At 38.7% G+C, this 21576-nt stretch overlaps 1 protein-coding gene across 1 annotated transcript in view; it reads right to left on the bottom strand.

Annotated features, from left to right (window-relative positions):
* Positions 1 to 21365, bottom strand: part of LOC104513805 (harmonin-like) — a gene marked incomplete at both ends in the record, with an annotated part of 27326 nt that extends 5961 nt beyond the window's left edge. Inside the window, 14 exons of the mRNA XM_010157273.1 lie at positions 757 to 881; positions 2632 to 2697; positions 3298 to 3440; positions 6538 to 6594; positions 6878 to 6937; positions 7361 to 7445; positions 8995 to 9089; positions 9851 to 9908; positions 10633 to 10657; positions 10754 to 10862; positions 15511 to 15649; positions 16142 to 16285; positions 18218 to 18285; positions 21144 to 21365. Coding sequence (XP_010155575.1) covers positions 757 to 881; positions 2632 to 2697; positions 3298 to 3440; positions 6538 to 6594; positions 6878 to 6937; positions 7361 to 7445; positions 8995 to 9089; positions 9851 to 9908; positions 10633 to 10657; positions 10754 to 10862; positions 15511 to 15649; positions 16142 to 16285; positions 18218 to 18285; positions 21144 to 21365 — 1396 coding nt within the window. The remainder of the gene's footprint in view (positions 1 to 756; positions 882 to 2631; positions 2698 to 3297; positions 3441 to 6537; positions 6595 to 6877; positions 6938 to 7360; positions 7446 to 8994; positions 9090 to 9850; positions 9909 to 10632; positions 10658 to 10753; positions 10863 to 15510; positions 15650 to 16141; positions 16286 to 18217; positions 18286 to 21143) is intronic.
* Positions 21366 to 21576: the final 211 nt, after the last annotated feature.

Genomic DNA, 21576 nt, shown 5'->3' with positions numbered 1-21576 from the left:
CTGCTGAAGAGATGAGGGAAAACATCTTTAAACTTTTCTGAAAATTAAACATTTAATTCATTTCCTCCAAGCCAAAAGCAGGGATTCCATATGTATCCCTCCTAGATAGAAACAAGCAGACAGAAATACTCAAACCTCTAATCTCCACACTGATTAGAGTAAGGGAGAAGATAAAGGTAATAACAGGAATAGTACAAAGTGCATTCATTCACTCCAAATGAGACTGCAAATATAGTACTAGTTTTCTACCTTCAAACACTCCGTCTCCTAAGATCTCTTCTCAAATATAAACATGATGCTAAATTATTTCTGATATGATTAATACAGAATAAACACTTGTCCCTTCTTCATACCTTCATTTTCAAAATATCCATAAAAACTAAACATTACTTATTACTATAAGTAATATTTTATTCACTGAGATGAAAGCACTTGTATGTATATAACTTAGCATCTGAATATCAGACTATCCACATGGACATAAAACCATAATCACGTATCATATAAAACCCACAGCACGACTTTCATTTAGGCATATAGTGAAAATCAGCACAAGCCTGCAAGAACTGCTCTGTGAAAAGGCTGACAAACAAAAACTGAACAGAAACAACATGGACACAATATGCTTCCAGCCTTCTGAAAATAACCCAGTCATAGCTGGCTTGGCTTGGCCACAAAGTGGTGATATATTCCATACAGCTCAGTGATGTGTCTGAAACAAATACTTTCCCTAGAAAGCAGATTGAAATTGCTTACTTTTGTGTTTGGAACGAGGGGCAGAGTGCACCTCGGCAGTTACGGTTTTGAGAGATTTGGGAGGTTCTTTAGGACGCCAGTCTTCTTCCCACTCCTTTTTAAATTTCTCTTCCTCTGCTGTTATCCTATAGGGAAAAAAAAATGCAGCTAGGAATTGAGTGTATAAAAGCAACAGCATCAAGATAAGTTCATTATAATTATTTAGTGTGCAGTATGTTTGGGTTTTTTTCTCTTTAAAGCATAATAAACAGCCCCTTCCACCAAAACAAATTCCTTTCATCAATCTGTTTCATTTACTAAGCTACTGTGATAATTTGTAAAATATAATGTAACTAAGTACAATTTCTTATTTACTACTGGGACTCCTAAGGCCAGTTAGATCAACACCTGCACAGATTCTACGCCCAGAGTGATACACTGCAATACTGACTGTCACCTTAACTGAAGCCAAAAGCCATTTCCACCTAAGAATTTTTCATTTTTAGAACTGGGAAGTGTTTATTAGAAAAATAGTCGGTTTTAACTAAAATACCTACTGACAGAACATCTACTACATGCCTAAATCACATAACCCTGAAAAAGGGCAGAGTGACTTTATACAAAGAATTCCTGCAGAAAGGATTTTAAAAATGGAGCAAAAAGTCATCCTCACAAACTCTGAATAAAGAAAAGCATTATATTCTAATGAAACTGCCTGTCTGCAATTGCTTATTAAATCTAAACTTTACAATATGTAAATTACTACACTGCTAGCTTTCCTCCCTACACCAAGGAGACTGATAGTGACCTCACATGTTTGGGTTGTAATATGGAAAAGGTTAATAAGTGTCTGAGCAGCACTTGGAAATTATATGACATGCTAGACCTTACAATGAACAGCTCCCAAGGCAGCCTAATCATGAAAGTCCTCGCTGAGTAAGGATGCACTCAGATCAGGATACTGCAGATAGCAAGCATTCATTATACCAGACAGGCAATCTGGATTTGGAGAAAGGAATCATTCTTCACCCATGATGGTTTGCTTTTATAGCAGCTTTCCATGGCTACTAATTTCTCCAGCAGACCACAATAAAGAACAGGATGTTACCTATTCCCCAGGAATTAGAAAAGTAAAATGTGAAAGAATTGATCCATGTGCTGCAGTAGAGCCCACAGCAGGATTGTCAGATTATTCTCTTGTGGCAGCTGGGAATGTATTCCCTTCTGCACCTCAGAGATTGAGAAATCCCTGCACTTTTTCTATCAGAAAATGTTAGCTAATACAGGTACATGAAAAGTGACTTAAGTGAATTAATGTGAATTAAAAACTGTAGGACATAAAAGGTGCAAAGCTAAATACCTGCAGGTCAACTTTAGCTCTAAAAGGCTGCATCAAAATAGATATTGTGCAATTCACCCTATTTTTTCACACAATTTCTCAACGTCATTTAGAAGGACAATTAATTACTGTGATAACACCAACATGTTATACTGGTTAATAATTTATTCCCTTGCCTTGCAGCATTCTTTTTTTTTCTTTTTCTGTTAGAATTAAATCTAGTGGTTCAGTGACAACAGTGTAAACAAGTTCTGCGACACAGAACTCCCTTAAATCTTAAGTTTCTCTATACACATATAAGGTATTTTTACCATACACACCCAACTTCAATTTCACATTGAATGTATTAACCCCATAACCCTCATGTTTTCCAGGTGCTGATTTTCAGATCAGTTTTGTATTCCATAACTGTGGTGTGCTTACTCATATGCACTGGACCTTATATTTAGCTAAATGGAAATACATGCAGTTTTATTATAAAAGAATATGCAGAATGTTTTCAGCCAGATGTAATATTTAAGGACTTTTTCAGGTAGCCTATGTAGGTTTTTACTTACTGCTCTATTTCTCTGCGATATCTCTCTTCTTCCTCTGCAGCCTTCTGGGAAATCTCCAGTTTTCTTCTATTACAGGAGGAATTAGGACACAATGATAAAAATAGTATTTCCTGAGTAAGAACTTACACCAAGTGTGTCAGCATACAGTCAGTAAGAGATATAGACAGTAAATACCTATGCATTAGGGGAAAATGCTCCTTTTTACAAATCATCTTTACAACACCAAGAGTTCAATATACTATCATAGGAACCCTGAGGACATTCCTGACCACCTGGATAACAGCAGAATATCATCTGTTTAAGCCACTATCTCCTTCTGAGACAGCTCCATAGTGTGCTATTGTAAAGGTATAAAATTTGTAACTGCCCTGCTAAAAATGAAGGATGAGGGAATGGCATCAGGGAAATAACTAGTACCACAGTGAATCATAGGGGTATGACAGTCTGGGAACAAAGTGACCCTTCCACTCAAGGTATGTTTGAGCGGTACCAGCTTTGGAAATCCAGAACATCAAGAGCACCACAGGATAAAGGATTTATGAACAAAGACTCTGAAACAGCAATATTAAGTGAAAGCTAAGATGAGAAATCTCTCACAGTTGTTCCTGTCTTCCATGCCCTTTCCAAATACAAGCTAAATTTTTCAGTCCTACACAAAGTCCTTACAATCTCTCTTTCTCTTGCTGTTCTTTGATGATCTTGTTAGTCTCCAGCGCAAGTCGCTTCTGATGCATTAACTCCTGACGTTCTTGCTCACGGAGACGTGCTTCTCTCTGCCTTTCTTCTTCAGTCATGAACAGCTCTTTTCCCTGCAATCAGAACCACCACTCAAATCAGTTGTGAAGTGTCATGTGCGTAGTTCTAAGACATAACTCAAACCAGATTACATACTGGCACATCTGCCATTGCCCACACTACTTTTTCAGAGGAATGCTTTCTGAAAGACCCTGAAAGATCTGACCACTTCACTTCAAAGAGCTAGTCCGGTTTCAGTCTCAAAGCAATGACGTGCTGAGCACCTCAGAGGAGGCATGCAACTACTAAAGTCAGCAACAGTGTAAAGGCCATGCCAAAGACATGCTCAGTGTGTCGCCCAGAAGAAAACGCCATATTATACTTCCCTGATATCTAACTGAGCAATGCAGTACTAGAGAACAGCCCACTGAATGAATCCCAGTGTGGAAGACAGCTAGGCAGTTACTGCATTTTAATGCTCTTGTGCCTGGCTGCTGTGGAAATGTGCCATCACTCAGGGAACATACACAGCTAAAAGGTCACATAGTTGGTGTTTTTCAGTACTTCTCGTTCCCGTTATACTTCCCTGATATCTAACTGAGCAATGCAGTACTAGAGAACAGCCCACTGAATGAATCCCAGTGTGGAAGACAGCTAGGCAGTTACTGCATTTTAATGCTCTTGTGCCTGGCTGCTGTGGAAATGTGCCATCACTCAGGGAACATACACAGCTAAAAGGTCACATAGTTGGTGTTTTTCAGTACTTCTTGTTCCCGTTTCATTTGCTTTACAATTAAGACACCAACACTATTTTCTGTTCAAGATAGATATTTCCATGGTGCTATGTGGGACACTTTGATAACCTTTATCTAATTTTTACCACTGAAATTAAAATCCCATGTTAGGAAAGCAGAATTTTTCATTTCTCTAAGGCTCAAAGTAAACAGCCCAAACAAAAACCAGCAGTAAAGAATGCCTTTGCACCATGGTCTTTGCTAACTGGGAAACAGAAGTAGAGAAGCTGTTTCCTATTGCAAGTATTTCAATACAAAGAAGCATATTCATGGAACCTGGAGTGGAGCAGAAGAGTAACACAACAAAAATTCACCATTCTAAGGATGCAAATCCACTGGTACATGCTGGAGCAGATCCCATCCTTTCTAACACTGGCTAACATATCTGGGTCTTGAAACTAAGCCCGTATAACGGTTGATTTCCTGGAGCTTAATCAACTAGTCTGGAGCATTTGGTTACACAATGTATATGATGCTTTTGGGTGAGTGCATCTTTTGTTACTGTAAGAGTAGTTCAATTAAACCATTACTTCCTTAATATAGCTACAGACAGCATACCTGAACCCTTAGGAAGTAGCTTAAGAGATTTTTTTATATCTTGTTTTCCCTACTTAATTCAGTTGCAAGGCAATTAGAAAATACTATCTTTGATTAGGCTATGGAACTTGAGTATCCTCTCATATTTAACTATTAATTTTATTATAAGAAGTATTTAAGCAGTAAAACCATTAAAACATTTATTGAAGTCAGTGGGAATATTTGATTAATTTCAGCTGGCTCTAGATTAGGCCCCAGAGGTGTATAGTTCTGTTGTACTGAACAGTGGAAATGGAAAATTGAACAATTTTCAATGTGTTGATACACTAAAGAGATAAACAGTTACACAAAGAATTAATTCTGAAAAAGACTAATACATCAGCTATTCATGAGGAAAAATGAAGTGGCTCCAATCCAATTCACCTTTCATGTTTCAGCAGAAGCAGCTATCTAATAGAACAGAAGCTCTCAAACATGAGAAACCATTACAGTATCAGTAACTTCCATTCTTTATCAAGGGAACTGTTTTCCACTGGTCTAGTCATGAAATGCTTTTATTTGAGTGTACTGGGTTTGTGTAGCAAGATTTTGCTAGCAAGGGGGCTACCAGGATGGCTACTGTGAGAAGCTTCCTCTATGTTCGATAGAGCCAATGCTAGTCAGGTCCAAGACAGACGCACCACTGTCCAAGGCCGAGCCCAACAGCGATGGTGGAAGCACCTTTGGGAGAACATATTTAAGAAGGGGAAAAAAACAAAACTGAACAACTGCAGCCAAAGAGAGGAGTGAGAATATGTGGGAGAAACAACTCTGCAAACACCAAGGTCACTGAAGGAGGAAAGAGATGCTCCACGTGCAGGAGCAGAGACTCCCCGGCAGCCCGTGGTGCAGACCATGGTGAGGCTGGCTGTGACTCTGCAGCCCATGGGGAACCAGAGTGGAGCAGAGATCCACCTGAAGCTTAGGGATGACCCCATGCTGGACCAGGAGGATGGCCAAAGTAGGCAGTGACTCTGTGGGAAGCCTGTAGTGGCACAGCCTCCTGCCAAGACCTGTGGCCCCATGGAGAGAGGAGCCCAGGCTGGAGCAGGTTTGCTCACAGGACTTGTGGTCCTGTGGGGGACTCATGCTGGAGCAGGCTGCTCCTGAAGTACTGCACCCCATGGAAGGGACCCACAACGGAGCAGTTCGTGAAGAACTGTAGCCCATGGGAAGGACTCATGTTGGAGAAGTTGGTGGAGGACTGTCTCCCGTGTGAGGGACCCCACGCTGAAGGAGGGGAGGATTGTGAGAAATTCTCTTCCTCAGGAGGAAGGAGCAGCAGAAACATGTGATGAACTGATCACACCCCCCATTCCCCATCCCACTGCACCACTGGTGGAGAGGAGGTAGAGAAAATCAGGAGTGAAGTTGAGCTCAGGGAGAAGGGAGGGGTAAGCAGAAGGTGTTTTTAAGATTTGGTTTTATTTCTCATTTTCCTACTCTGATTTTATTGGTAATAAATTGAACTAATTTCTCCAAGTCAAGTCTGTTTTGACCATGACGGCGAGTTCTCTCTCCACGTCCTTATCTCAATTTATGAGCCTTTTCCCCTGCCCAGATGAGGAGGGGAGTGACAGAGCATCTTCGGTGGGTACCTGGTGTTCAGCCATGATGAACCCAGCACAGTGACAATACTGTGGATAGTTAGCAATGAAATAATCAAAAGCTACTCAACACTGCCCTGGTTTGGCAGAATTTAGTGGTATAGACATTATAATGAACACATGGCTTTACTCTTATCTATTTGCCTACATAGTAATTTTCAGAAACATTCTGCTTTTATAGAAATACTACTTACAGCGCCTGCTACCACAGAGATAGTCAAAGTACGACTACTTTTGAGCACTCTGACAGCCTGCAAATTAAAACAAAACAAAAATCAGTCTGAATTGAGTGATAAAAGACCTGTATATATAGAATGAAAGATACTGGTTGTCAAGGCTGGAATTTCCAGAAGACCTACCTGAACTGAACAGGGTAGTACGTGTACAAATCCCCAAATTCCCGTGCTCAATACACAACCTCTTTGGTTAAATAGCCCAATATCAAAACATAATTTTTCCAGCCAAGAAAATCAGGCAGATGCTTAAATAAGCTGACAACTATGTATTTGGGGATTTAGGAAGACTTTATCTTACCTCTTTATGATCCACATTAGAAAAGTCCACTCCATTTACCTCAACAATCTGATCACCGACCTAAAGGAGTTAATGCAAATTTTAATAGAGATGTTAGATTTGTAGAAATATTAAATGAAACCAGGAATAGACATACTCTTGTATTGGGTTTACTCTCTAACGTTCTTCATACAATCATCATAGGTACTGGCATACTACAAGGGGCTGGAAACTGGCCAGACCTGCACATCCTCCCATATTAGCATTTTCTATTGCCATTGAGCTCAATGGACTATTCGTCTGAGCCAGGAGGGCACTTCTCATGTTCTTAAAATTTAGGAAACTCACTTCATTTGAAATGTAACCACACAGTATTTCTTTCCCATGGAAAAAAAAAAACCCAAACCCACAGCTACTGACTTTACAGTGACCCAGAATCCTTGAAGCAGTAAATACCAAACAAGGTTTCCTTGTGGTACCTACCTTGGAAGGTGGCATACTTACCTCCAAGCCCACCTCTGCTGATAGAGAACCTGGCTTAACATTGCTGATAAAAATGCCTGGTTTTTGGGTTGGACCACTGGAAATACTGGTGTAAAATAAAAACCAAACTTTTATAGCATAATATTTATAGAATATTACAATGTCATACAGTGAGAAGTCTTAGTTGTTTTCTCATAACTTGTTTCTGACTAGAGGATGTTTTTATGGTATTAACCTACTCTGAAACAAACACCAAAATTTGCCAGTACGCACCCAATGGTTTATCATCCTACTTTTGTATCCTTTCCACCACAAAAATTTGATTTAAGAAAAAGCTAAAAGAAAAACATACAAGCTTCTGTTTTTTTCCTTTGATGTTGAAATTAACACAGTATACTAACCTGCACTGTCAAAGGAACTGGCACATTAATGACGTTGGAAAGCAAGCATTTAACACAATGAAGAATTATTAATTGCTTGCACTTTTACTCACTGAACTACAGTGTACTATATGTATAATACGATGTTATTTTTCAGGATTATTTATTAGAAGCAAGAAGGATTTTTCAACAAGGGGCCAACATCTAGCCAGGAAACTTTAAGCTGCAGTCTAAGCTGGTCCCAAACACAGCGATGATTTTTGTAGCTAATATATCCAGCAGATGATGTTGAATGACACCTCCAGGTCTTCAATAATTTTTTTTTAAACCTTTAGATCTTCTAAGTAATATGAAAGAAAACTTATGCTTTAGAAAGTATTCTGTGCAGTTCAGCTCTGATAACTTCAGCTATATATTCCTAAATATATTAGAAATCCTATAGTACCCCTTCTACCCCAATACCTTCATAACTAACTGCAAGGGCAAGAGTCTAAGAAGCATCTGTCCATATTTCTAAAAATCTTGCAAATTCAACATTATTTTTAGGAACTAGATATAGCTGTGTGATGGCTTCCCAGTTCTGAAATGGTAACAGAAAGCAGTGTAAGTTCAGGAAGTGAACCTGACACTGGACAGTGCTAGAACATGTTACCTCACAGAGCAGCATTTAGAAGTCCTAAAATGTAAAAGCATTTGAAAGACCCAATTCCATAACAACTTGTATTATGCCACTTTCAGCCTATTCTTACTTTTAAATGTTAACGATTTCTGGCGCGTTTTAAGTCAGATCTTGTAACACAGGTATTTATGCTTTGTCTAATGAAACAAAGTGTGACACAGAATCATAGAATCATAGAATTGGTTTGGTTGGAAAAGACCTTTAAGATGATCTAGTCCAACAGTCAACGCAGCACTGCCAAGTGCACCCTAAACCATGTCCTTAAGCACTACAACAACTCATCTCTTAAACACCTCCACCACTTCCCTGGGCAGCCTGTTCCAATGCCTGACCATCCTTTCAGTGAAGAAGTTCTTCCTAACATCTGATCTGAACTTCCCCGGTGCAACTTGAGGCCATTTCCTCCTCTCTTATCACTTGTAACTTGAGGAAAGACCAGCACCCATCTCTCTACAACCTCCTCCTGTTCCAGCTTGCCTTCCTGATCCAGCATGCATCTCCATTTTTCTCATATCATATCAATGAAGGATGGAAGTAACTGCCTTGGATGTCTCACTGAACAAAGCAATGACATTATATAAGAAACACATACCCACCTGCATCCCATGCCTTTTGTACCAATCAAGCTAATGAAGACTTTCTTCTCTTTATTCTGCTTCCCTCCAGTAGAAGCAAGACCAGCAACACTGCCCTTTCCTTCCTGTAGAGGGATTAAAAAATTCTGCAGATGTTACTCCGTGCTGAAGTCTTACAATTTTCATGAAGCCAGAATCAAACCCTGCCAACATCAAGATAAGAGTCCTGCAAGGTTCAATTGGAGATGAATGTGAAGTATAGTCATTTCAGTGGAGCTGCAGGGCTGAGATGAAAGACTGGGCTTATCTTTTTATTTGTTGAAGATTGTTTAAATAGTCAAACTTAGTCTTCAAAAAAGGGTGAAGGAAAATTAGGGGAAAGTGATACAGCAAAATAATCATTTAGATGTTCCCTGACAAAAGAGATGGAAAAATAGATGACAGTGCTCACTATTTAACTAAGTCTCTCTTCATGACAGCGAAAGAATGGTCATTGTGGTCTCTTTTCATTGCTGCAACCCACAGGGGTCACTTCCATTTATACCTGTCATTCCTCCACTAATATAGCTAAAATAGGCCAAACGATCTGTTAAAGATTTATGCAGTAAAACTATAGCCTGGTAAGTTAATAAGCTCAAGCAAAATAAAGTACCAATTAATGAGTAAAAGTGATTTCATTTGTATCCTGCTCTTTCCTTATCTAATGATTCTAGAACCATTTCAAAGCACAAAAGATGTTTCCCCAAGAACACTTGTAACAAGATATTGCATCACAGAAATACATACAGGAACTTCTGTGATAAGGTCAGAAGAGAAAGTGTTTCAGAACTGTTACAGATTTCCCAGAAGATATCTTAATAAAATATTGATCTCTTACCCCAGAGTCTGACACAAACTGGTCCACATATTGCCATTTAAGGGGTTCATCTGCTGAACTGGAAGGAAAAAGTAATTTAAAATAATGGGGACAAAATAAATGTGAATGTATTCAAGAAGCTACTTTGGAATGTGGCTTGCTATTTTGCATCCACGAGTTCCTTTGGATACCATTCACAGCAACTGGTTTATTTTCCAGCAATTTAAACAGAACATCAAACAAGCATGCAACTATTTAGGCTATTAAAGCTGGTCAAACATAAAACAGAAAACCTCTTCAAATGAAACAATTTTGGGAAACTCCAACAAAGGCACTGAAAATAATCATAACTTGAACAGTTTGTATAAATGTCTATGCAAACACAAACCTCCCATCATTAACATGTCTCGAACATTCCACTTAAAGTTCCAACTTTTCAACAAGAATTGGAAGAGGACAATAATTTGGAATTTTTCAAAGCTCTGAAGTAATCCTCATGTGTTACATACTCAGAGCAGCAGTGAAGCTCTCTGTTAAGCTAAGTGCACTGACAATGAAATTTCCAGGTAATATGCATGAATAATAAAGAAACTGAAATTCAATTCAGTTGGCACCTGGCATTAAAAAGTCAGGTTCATCAAACAAGACATCTACTGTTTATCACAAAAGTTGTGACATTTTAATCAGCTACAGAGAAGCCCATTCACACATATTCAAATATAGAGATAAACAGAGATACTTTGGATATTGAAGAGGCTAAGTGAAAAATGAAGTCTAAATTGTTTCAAATTAAACACCATTACCTTTTGACAGGTATCATGCCAATATCTGAAAAAGAAAAATACTCTCTTAAGTAACACTTTCTACAGATCACTAGCAATCTATTAACAGCAATCTTTAGTGATACAGGTGATTGTTACTTACGTCTTACTTTTATGGACACTATTTTCTTTGTACGAATGAGGTTTATGACTTCTTCATGTGTGCAAGATGAAATGGAATATCCATTTATACGAACTATTTCGTCTCCAACCTCAGAAATGAAAGGGAGAAGAAAAAATAGATTGTGAATTAGCATTAAAAAGGTTTTAAGCAATGATGCAATTGGGCAATCAAGGTTTCATAATGTTCAGTCCTGGAATGCTCAATGGTACAGACCAAAGGCCATGCTGGGGACTACACAAACATCCATCAGCGATGAAATGACAGCACCCCAAGAATATCTCCTGACAGTGTCCACCATGTAGAAGAGACAGGGTGCCATAAGATTTGTGCGGGTTTCAGGCAGGAAAGAGTTAATTTTCTCCACAGTTCGGATGGCTGGCCCAGACTGTGACCATGACTGTGTTCCCCAGCCCCTAACCAGTGGGGCCGCTGCTCCACCCACTGGACAGCCAAACATCGCAGCCGGGGCAATGGCCTGCACACAAGCTGCAGCGCTCCCAAGTGCCTGACTGCTTCCATCTAAATCAGTCAGATTTTTAATGCGGTCTTTAGTAAGAGCAGAAATAGGTCAGTACTGAAGGCTTCTGAACATGCAACCTGGGGTAAAAATGCAGAATCAGACAAGGACAGCACATAGAGACTCAATACCCTCTACAAACCAAAAAGACTCTCAGCCTGTTCAAGATCCTGCTGGTTATTGTAGAAAATGGTAGGAAAGCAAGTGACTTATGCTTTCCAAAGGAAGGTTGAGCTCCATTCCCACCTCCGGTGTCTCCCTGGATTACTCAGTTCCAAAAATACCACAGGTTTGTGTGTAACTGTTCAACCTCAAGTATGAGATGCTGACCTCATTGATCTACCTAGACTTATCCACTGATCTTATGTATTTAGTGGTAATGGGCTTATGGGTTGGTTTTTTTTGGGGTAGTGGGTTTTTTTGACTGGTTGGGATTTTTTTGGTTGTTGCTGGGGTTTTTTGGGGGTTTTTTTTTTGGTTTTTTTTGGGGGGGGGGCGGTGTTTGTTTTTTTTAGTTCAAGATCCCTCCTTTACTCACATCTTTTGCTTCATGCAGGCTATAGCAGACCACAGAGCCTGGGTTTACACAAACACAGCTTTACAAAAGGGTAACCTAACCTACTGTTATTAACTGCAATGCCATAACACACAGAAGCATCCCAGTTTTAGGACTGTAAATGGCAGCGTTGTTTGAGTCTCCATATAGCCTCTGTAGCATCAGAACTAGTGATGCTCTGAGGATGTCATCGTTTACTAAGCAAGTGATACCACAGAATCACAGAATGGTTTGGGTTGGAAGAGGCCTTAAAGATCACCTAGTTCCAATCACCCTGACATGGGCAGGGACACCTTTCACTAGACCTGGTGGTTCAAAGCCTCATCCAAGCTAGCCTTGAACACTTCCAGGGATGGGGCATTCACAGCTTCTCTGGGCAACCTGTTCCAGTGTTTCACCACCCTCTCTGGGAAGAACTTCCTCATGTCCCATCTAAGTCAACTCTCTTTCAATTTAAACCCATTATCCTGTGTCTTGTCACTACATGCCCTTGTAAAATGGGCATATCTGTTAGTAAATACTATCATCTCCCTAAAAGGCAGACACATACAAAGTTATAAATGCAGCCAACAGGATCTTTTATTTTTTCCTGCCATGTGAGAATGAGCTTTTCCCATATAGAGATTTTTATTACTCCTCTTTGCTGAGCTTCTGTAATGATATGAAAAGGCAATCTAATACTCTTCACTCATCCTAACGACTTTTCTGTTACTGACAAGGTATGACTGACGGTGTTTTAGAAATACGTCAGTCTAGGCTGAACTACAGGACATAGGCACGTAACAAACTGCTGCTCATTAGGACACTTGAACAGCTTTTCCTGCAAGAAGTGTCCATACATTGAAGTAATTAATAGTTGTTTTCATATAATTAGTTACTTTTTTAGTGGTATCACTATATACCAACCTTCTGAATCAGAAGCAGTAGAGATAAAAGTATGCAGGATTGAGTAGAACAGTAACAATTATTTTGTTATTATTTATCACCGTTTCCCCTTTTCCTAACAAACAGGCCTATGACAGACTTTCAAAAGAAATACTGCAAACTTAAACTTTGCCAAGTAAAACACCCATTATTTGTAACTTTTAACATAAGAAATATAATACTTAGTGCTTCCAAGAAATTGAAGAGATTTTACAGAATAACATCACTGTTTCGAATTTCTCATTTTGTATACTTCCACTTTCATCACTCATACCACTCTCCATCTCTCTGTATTTGGCAGAATCCCCACAGACATAAGTATCAGAAAGCGAAGGAAAAAAGATGACGTATTTTTTTTGTGAAAGGACAAAATACTTGCCTTTTAAAGAAACTGTAGTTAAAAAAGACTACTAATGCCTCAGTGACCGTTCATGATTATTCTGTCATTTTAATGTAACTTGGAGGGGAAATCATGCAAAAATTAATTTGATTTTTTTAAGAAAGCAGCAGGATGTAAAACTGATAGTATAACAGAAGATCATTATACCTTTCTCAGAGAGCATTTTTGAGATAGAAAATGTGTAGAGATTTAGTTAAATAAAGCAGGTAGGTGAAATTTCAGAAGCAGTTGGCTTTACTGAGAGACTGCAATTTAGAACAATGGTCTGCCTGTCAGCTCTTGTTATTCAGTGGGGTTCAGAAAGTGCCCAGTGTCACCGATTATGAAGGCACTTTAGGCTGAGCTTTAATACCACATATCAAAAAAACCAAGTCAGACAGTTATGTGAACTGCGAAGCACCATCTGTTCATACCAATACATATAATCTAACAAACACATAGTCAGTCTCAAGCATATTTCCCCCTTATTGTTCCTACTGTGTCTGTCAAACTCTAACTGCATGCTGAGTTGCAGTACGATTTGTACAATCCAGCCCAAAGATCCTTTACAATCCCATCCACTGTCACCAATGTGTAGTATGATGGCCTCAGTCACAGAAAGCCAGCTGGGCCTTTTTGCATACTGAGAAAAAAATGAAAATTGACATCCTTACAGTAGCACAACAACTGAGCACAACCCCTTATCTATCGATCAAGTCAAAACACTGGTCTGAAACAAGCAGAGGTGCAACACAGCATGAAGATGAATATACTAGCGTGACAATTTAAGACAGGGGCTATTAAGTCCTTTATCGCTCAGCATCATTAATGTCTTCCTGTATTTTTCCAGGAGATGTTTCCAAAAGCCATGTAAGTGACTGGTCTGTCTTTTTCTCAGTTTTATAGCAGTGGATGAAGGATGCAGTTGGAATCCCTCTACTGAGCTGATCACAACCCAGGAACAACTCTTTTGTCTACACTTCCCATTCTCACTGTGTAATGTAGTACACGAGGTACACAAGCTTTTGGAATGCAAGCTCCAGGAAGGTGCATCAATGCCCTCTTCTGGAGTTACCCACTGGCAAATCCCGTGCTTAGAAGTAGGCTACCGACGCATCCAGCACAGTGCTTGTGGTGTCCTAAGCCACCCTCCTGATTTTAAGTAAATACAGAATTGGTGGGGTTGCACTCCCTGAATTTGTGCGTTTGTTTTAAGAAAAAGCTTCTAAAATCATTCAAGGAGGCTGGCCATGTGCCTGTCCTGGGACTAATTCAATGGTGATTCTGAACTAGTGAATGGGATATATAGGTATGAATGCACAAACAAAAGGACACACACACACGTATGCATACATACATTTTAGAAAGCTGTCAGCATGAATTATACAAACAAGTTACCCTACCTTTGACAGTTTTGTTGACAGCTTTTTTTTTTTTTTAATCTAAGGTAGTTATGGGGTTACACTGAAGCTTATCTACAAAGCACACTGGTTTCATTAAACACTGTCATGAACCATGCCAGTCTAATCCATTTTGGACTAGTATTCAAAGATTATCTTTGAACATCAGTACTTCCAGTAACTATCCACACTCAACAAATGGAAGTTAGCCAGCCATACCAGCCTTCCTACTGAGAAACATGGACCATGTTTCTCATGTTAACAGGTTAAGGTGTTAAGACAGAAAGATAAAGTCATTTGCCATAGCAATTGCTCACTTCTCTTTTCACTAAGATGTATGCAGGCAAGAAATGACACACTCAAAAAACCCAAACACCTAAAACTTCATTAATGTGAATTGCATAAGTACTGATCTAGAAAAAAATCTGTTTCTACACACAATTATTATCTTGTTACAGTTAATCTATCTAAAATCTAATCACTGAAAGCACGATTCTGTGCAATACGGAGAACAGTGGAAACGGTTAAAAATAGGTCCTTTCTTTTATGTACTTCCACTGCATAAACCAAAACCCCCAAAATTAATACAGCAAGTTCAAATAAACACTTTATTAATCAGATTATATCTGTGCAAGATGGAATTAACATTTTCAGTATTTATATGCTCTGATACTTAATCAGAATTTGGCAACTTGAAACAGTCTTCCTTAGTCTAATTAGAGATCTTACTTTCATGTGCTTACATTTAACTGTTGCTACTCATGAAGTAGCACTTCTTCAGCATAAACACTGCAGAAAGCCCATCTCTGAAAAATATCATTCTATGAATTTTGTAACAGGAGACAAAGAGCACCTTAGCAATAGCTATTTCTAAATATTAAAGAACAATTCTTACTGCCTGCTTCCCTAACATTGTAGCAAAAGGCTCTGCAGCACAGCAGTCAAACGGAATTTTCTTACCTGAAGTCCAACAGTGTCTGCCTGTCCTCCTTTAACTAACTGAGAGATGAAGAGGCCACAATTGAATTCCACTCCACCTCTCACACTTATTCCAAGGCCTTCAGGATGTAAACGATCCAATCTCACCTCTTTCAGCTTTCTGCAAAAATGGAAGATACATGACTGTTCAGCTCAGCTGTATAGTACTTCACGGTAATAATGTTTTGTATGCAAGCTACACATTTCCTCTTACAACATTGAGGCATGAAAAAAAGCAAATTGAATCTGGATGGATGTGTGTTAGCTAAAGCCATCAAGTATTTCTCATTAGAAAAGATATGTGTAACCATTGAAACTCTCTGCTTCTAGAGGGTCAGAGCTATAAGAATTTATTATTAAATACAGAAAAAATAATAAAAGATTGTTTCAACTGGAAAGAATTGGTTTTGACCCCCTTACCCTACGTTTAGTAGATTAAACCACTCGGCAAACAATTTTACGTAGCTCAAAACTGTACTTACAGCAAATAGAGCAGAAGTAAAAAAATTATGCCTGGCTCTACACAGGTGACCAGTATTTTACTCTGAATTTATCTGAAAACTCAGTATTTCCTGCTTGTATTTGTCAGCTGTGTTGTTCTGCATTCTCTTACCGTGATCTTTTGGGTGTAAGCTGATCATATTCCACCTGGTGTTTTAATGGGATAAGTGGGCGGATAGCATCAAATAGAGGCAATCTGCTTGGTTCGTTAATCACGAGTTTTAGGTCCCCCACAAGCACTGGGAGATTCATAGATCTATGAGAACACAGAGAGAAAACAGGCACAGGTAGTCAACACACTGATACAAAGCATCACGTGGCTTCAAAATTTGCATGTCTCTTCTACCTACTAAAAAAGTTCTTTATGTAGATATCGGTTTAACCGAAGCAAAACAGCCTGTGAGAAAGTAAGCCTTCTGTAAGCAGAGAGGAGTAACAACTACCTCATTCAAAACAATTGAAATCTCCTATATATTGCCTTTAGCATTTAAGGTCATGCATATCACTTGTATAGACGACATCTTTAATTTCAGAGTCCCCACAAGATTTAGGGAACCAATTGGAAATAACTTTCCAGATCAGTTATACTAGATTCTTTTTCCTTATTAGTTAGCAATCCAATCAAGGGAATCTAGGCTACAAGCTCCTTCCTCTCCTGAACTTAGGGGACTGACAATTTTTTTTGACTGGGGGGGGAGGGGGGAAAAAATCACAATACTCAGTAGCTAGAGCAAAGACTTGGCTTAAATTTTAATATGTTTTCAAAGCAAAATCAAAGTGTCATCAACCAATAAACAAAAGACACAGAAGTTAAACTGCTGTTAACATGTGTTTTATGAGAGCTATGCAAAGTATTGTCCTTGATATTGTCAGCACTGAGATAGTTAGAGATCTAGAAAGCGTACCTCACTGCATAGCTGCAAGAGTGGAGTAAAAGCTCCCCAAGATTCAGTGGAGCTATTACACAACATCCAGTTAAACTTAGTCTATATTATTTGCTGTTCACTCTCTTGTGATTTACTTTTCCTGGCATACAATATTTCAGATCAGGAATGCATATTACATGGGATTAGAGGTCAAATACTTTTGGAAATGCTATTCACAGTTAAGCAGACATTAAATGTTAACTCCAACAGCAATTGCACGTATTTTTGCCCTGGAATACTTCATTATGTATTCAAAAAAGTGATATATCATCAACATATGTTCACAGTGATACTGGAAATTTTGCTCAAGTCATTGCAATTTCAGAAATTGAGGAAAAGTTACTATGTTCATTGTTAATTTTCTAACTGGAAGAAGATTTTAAATAATTAAGAGCTAGTGAATCAACTGGCTTTCCAAACAACAGGCTTTATGAATGGAGAAGCAATTAGACAGACCTGAGTGAAACTAAATCAGATATGCAGCTGAATACACCCATAACTATAGCTCAGTGCAAACATCAGATGGAAACATCTACATTTCACTCAGCTAAGATGCTATTAATTAGGATATGAATGGAAACAATGTCTATCTGAGCCACTTGTCTATGATGAGTGGAAAGTGCATTCTCATTTTCTTTGAAAAACAATGGCTCAGACGCTGATCTAGCTTGCAATGATACAGGTCCTAAGCAACTGTGGTTTAAATCAGTTCAGCAAAAGGACTGGTAACAGGCCTATCACCTTACAAATTTTTTTCCCATTATGTTGTAATAAGCCACAGTTGTTAAACATGCCAAACAGATTTCCAGACTAATTTTTTTCAGCTTTCAGATAAAACATTTGTACATTTTTATCTCAATAGTTAGCAAAAGTCTTTGAAAAGCGAACTCAATGAAAACATCGGTTGCAAATAAATAAGCATTATTTGGAAATATTAACGAATTTGATTAACGCTCTCTTCCTGTTTCTTATGAACAGTTTTATCAACTAAGTGCTTCCCCCTCCAATACAAATCCACTGTAGTCTTTTACAAAACTTCCAAGTCATAAACCAAAGAAAATCTATGAGTGACTACAGATATGCTACTTCCTTGCCTACAGGCTACACCGTGAAAGTATAAAACTTCATTAATCAGAATAAAAATTATTACTTCAACTACTTTTCTAATAGGATATAGGACGACTTAAAATATTGAGTATTCACTCTTTACACTTAAAAAATTAGTAAAATTCCAAACAAACATATGTAAAGGTAGATCTTACTGGTGGTACATCCGCAGCACATCGTAAAGGTAATCCTTCTCCGCTTCATTGTCGATGAGTAGATTAACCTGAAAACCCAAGGACGTTATTGTGTATCTCTGACTAAACAGCCACAAATGTTGAATATGCAAGACTTTGACTAATTCTTAAGCCACAGAACAAAGATTTTTTTTTTTCTGGGTTTTTTAAATTATAAATACATTTTTGCAATAGAGTATTAACTCACAATGTGAAACCTCTAACAAGACTTTCTAAAATTAGTATTACAACATTTGGACAAGGTGGTAAATACTGATATACTCTGTATGACAGATTTGCCCTCCACAGTAATATTATTACAATAATACCGTATTTGCCTTACCTGATAATCACTGTACTGTTGAATAAATGTTTTCAGAAATCTCTTTGGCCATTCATTAATATAGCACATGTTGTCACAGATGAAAACAACAGTGAGATGATTATAATCTACGTTCTGTCGTCCAAACCACTGATTTCAGGATCTCACTTCTAACATTATGCAAACTGCTACACTTCTGTTCCTCTCTGCTCCAGCTTTTAACTGACAGAACTTGCTAGTTATTCCTTCCTCCCCCACTAATAGTACATTTACTTAAACCAGTGTCATATTACTATGCCTGCTCTTGGATAATGACAGCAACATAAAGAAAAGAAACAACCAAACAAGAATTCTCATTTGATGAGTTCTATTTATATTCAGTGACAATGAGACCCCCACTGATCTTAATTGCAGTGAGAGGTCACATCACATTAGTTTCACATTTAGACAAGCTTAATGTTTAGGAAAACAGTTTACATCTGACCTAAAGGCTAATATTACTGTAACATGAAGTCTGAAGACCAATTTGCATACTTAAAGAAAGGCCCTTTCTTTCCAGGTTTGCATTATATTCTAAACTAAATACATGCTTCATATTCCCTTTGTCCATTTTGGCTCTTTAAACCAGAAAGACTCTACACACAGGTGGTTTTCTATTACTTGTCTCCTCTGGAAAAAGGCACTTTCAAAGCACCTAAAGGCCAAAAAGCTACATGCAAAGCATGATTGCTTGACAGTAACAGTAGTGAGTAAACCAAATCATTACCAGTGAATTTCAAAACACAGGAAAAAAGTCTGCCTTAAAAAGAAAGAAAAATGTTTGTAATCAAAACCAACCGGTTCATCAATACTGCACACAGACTCACAACAAGGTGATACATGCAGAATTAAGTCAGCACCCATTTCTCCCTTCCCCATCAGGAAAAATACAAATGTAAATCAGCTTTGGTCCTCATAGAAAGAACTCAACTTCTTGTGCTGGCCAAGGTACTGTATGAGTGGTGCCTCACAAAGAACATCAAATGTTTTAAGCACATCAACCCTACACAGCAAAGAACAAACCCATCATCATCTCTTCTCCTGACTGGGAAAACAACCAGTAACGCCATTACATTTTTCTTCTGATATGCTAGCTGAGGGGCACATCCCCACTCCCTCTCAGGAACCAGTGAATTCTACCATTTCTTCTCACACAACACTCAGTCTTTCTGTTCGACTCCTGCACTTCTCACTCTGCACCAGCAACTTCGTTATCCTCTGATAAAAATAATCACCCAAGTGACTTCCTATATATTCAGAATATTACAGCTAGGTTAATCTTCAGATGTCACTTCCAACCTTCAACCTTTCTGGGATTACTTAAGGGTATCCTCATAGTAGTTGTGTAATTTACATAGTAGTTGTATAATTTACACCCTCGAACACAAATAAAGAGTTCCTTATGCTGTTTCTCACTAATTTGCACTGTTTTTGTAGAAATAAGGATGCATCACAAAAACTGCATCTACATTCAAAAGAAAAATAAAATCCAGCAACAAGTCTCTAGTTTTTTTCAGCCGAACAGAAGTTGTGGGGGGAAAAGCACTTCTGGTGTGGAAAAAGTTCAGACTACAAGTAATGCACTACTGCAGCACTAGTCCAATCTGTCAGCTTTCAAAGAATAATATAAAGTTCTAATTAAGCTACACAGCCTTTGAAAAACTATTGAGGAAAATGGAAGAACAGGCCAATACATTTGCTTATGTTATATATTTTGCATTATTGCTTGGTTGATAGGGAAGACTGATTAAAATTACTAAGAAAAAAAATAATATGAAAGTGGCAAATCACTGATGAAACTCAGATCCTCTGGCTGAGCATTTTCACTACTTTGACACAGAAAAAGTAAGTATCCAAGACATGAAAATTGCCAGAGGCCACTAGAAGCAGGACAACAAAATAATTAAAAGACCTGTTCCAGTATCTCTAGCTCAAACAAAGTTCTCACTCAGACATGCATCCAACTTATTTTCACCAACAAATGATTACAAGTCTTGCTTTATGGGGGCGGGACTAGACTGATTTATGAATTATAGCAGCAATTAAAGCGAAAAGGTTTAAAGTTCAAGACAGTAACCATCCACCTAGGAACCAGAGTCTTTACAGATACTTTGCACAACTCACTGTTACACAGTAATAGGTAGCAGGACAGAAATAACCTGCTAGATAGATGTAGTCATCATTATGAATTATCCAGATCCTTCTTTCTGAACTTCAGTTTGTCATATACGTGAGTTTTGTAGCCCCTCCACTCCTAACAATTCTTTAGTTAATGGCTTTTTTAACAGGTGATACTTCTATAAAACACAACATTACACTACTTCAAAGAAATTCCATTCCCTAGCTGACCAAAAACCAGAACAAAACAACCAAACAAACCACAGCCTCCTCCAGAAAACAAACCCCCAAACCACAACACCACAGAACAGTACTGAAACCTTTAGTTTGAGAGTCCTAAATGGCTATGCAAAAGAACTTCTTAAACGTGTAAACCGTTTTCCCCCTCTTCTCCTTAAATAGAGCTTTCTGAGCTTACTTCGCGCATACAATTCCGAGACCTGCTGAGCACTCGCTAACAAGGTCAAAGTCAACACGCCGTGCCGGGCAGACCCAGTCGCGCCGTGTATCAAGTGCATTTGCACATGACTGCACGCGCACGACTGCACTGGTGAAGGTTAAGGTGTAGATCCGCAGCCTATCAGCACCGGCGTGCAGCGCGCAGGCGGTAAACGTGAACTGCACCTGCACTCTTGCCTTCCCCGAGCGTAACTGCGTGCCATGTTTTCCATGATATTAAAACAAAGTAAATTGTATGAAACCCTGAAAAAGCTCGTGTATCGAGGAACGTGCTTCCTCTTCCCTCCCTCGTCAAGGGCTTTCAGTTTTACGGCCACTCTCTCACAGGTGGCAGCTCTCAACCACGGGCAGCGCGCCCCAGGGCCCCGCGGCGCCAGGAGCCGTGCCCAGCCCGGCGCTTCGC

This window comes from Eurypyga helias, unplaced genomic scaffold (assembly GCF_000690775.1).
Source record: "Eurypyga helias isolate BGI_N326 unplaced genomic scaffold, ASM69077v1 scaffold39498, whole genome shotgun sequence".
Taxonomy (NCBI): domain Eukaryota; kingdom Metazoa; phylum Chordata; class Aves; order Eurypygiformes; family Eurypygidae; genus Eurypyga; species Eurypyga helias.
This window is presented reverse-complemented; position numbering and strand designations above follow the sequence as displayed.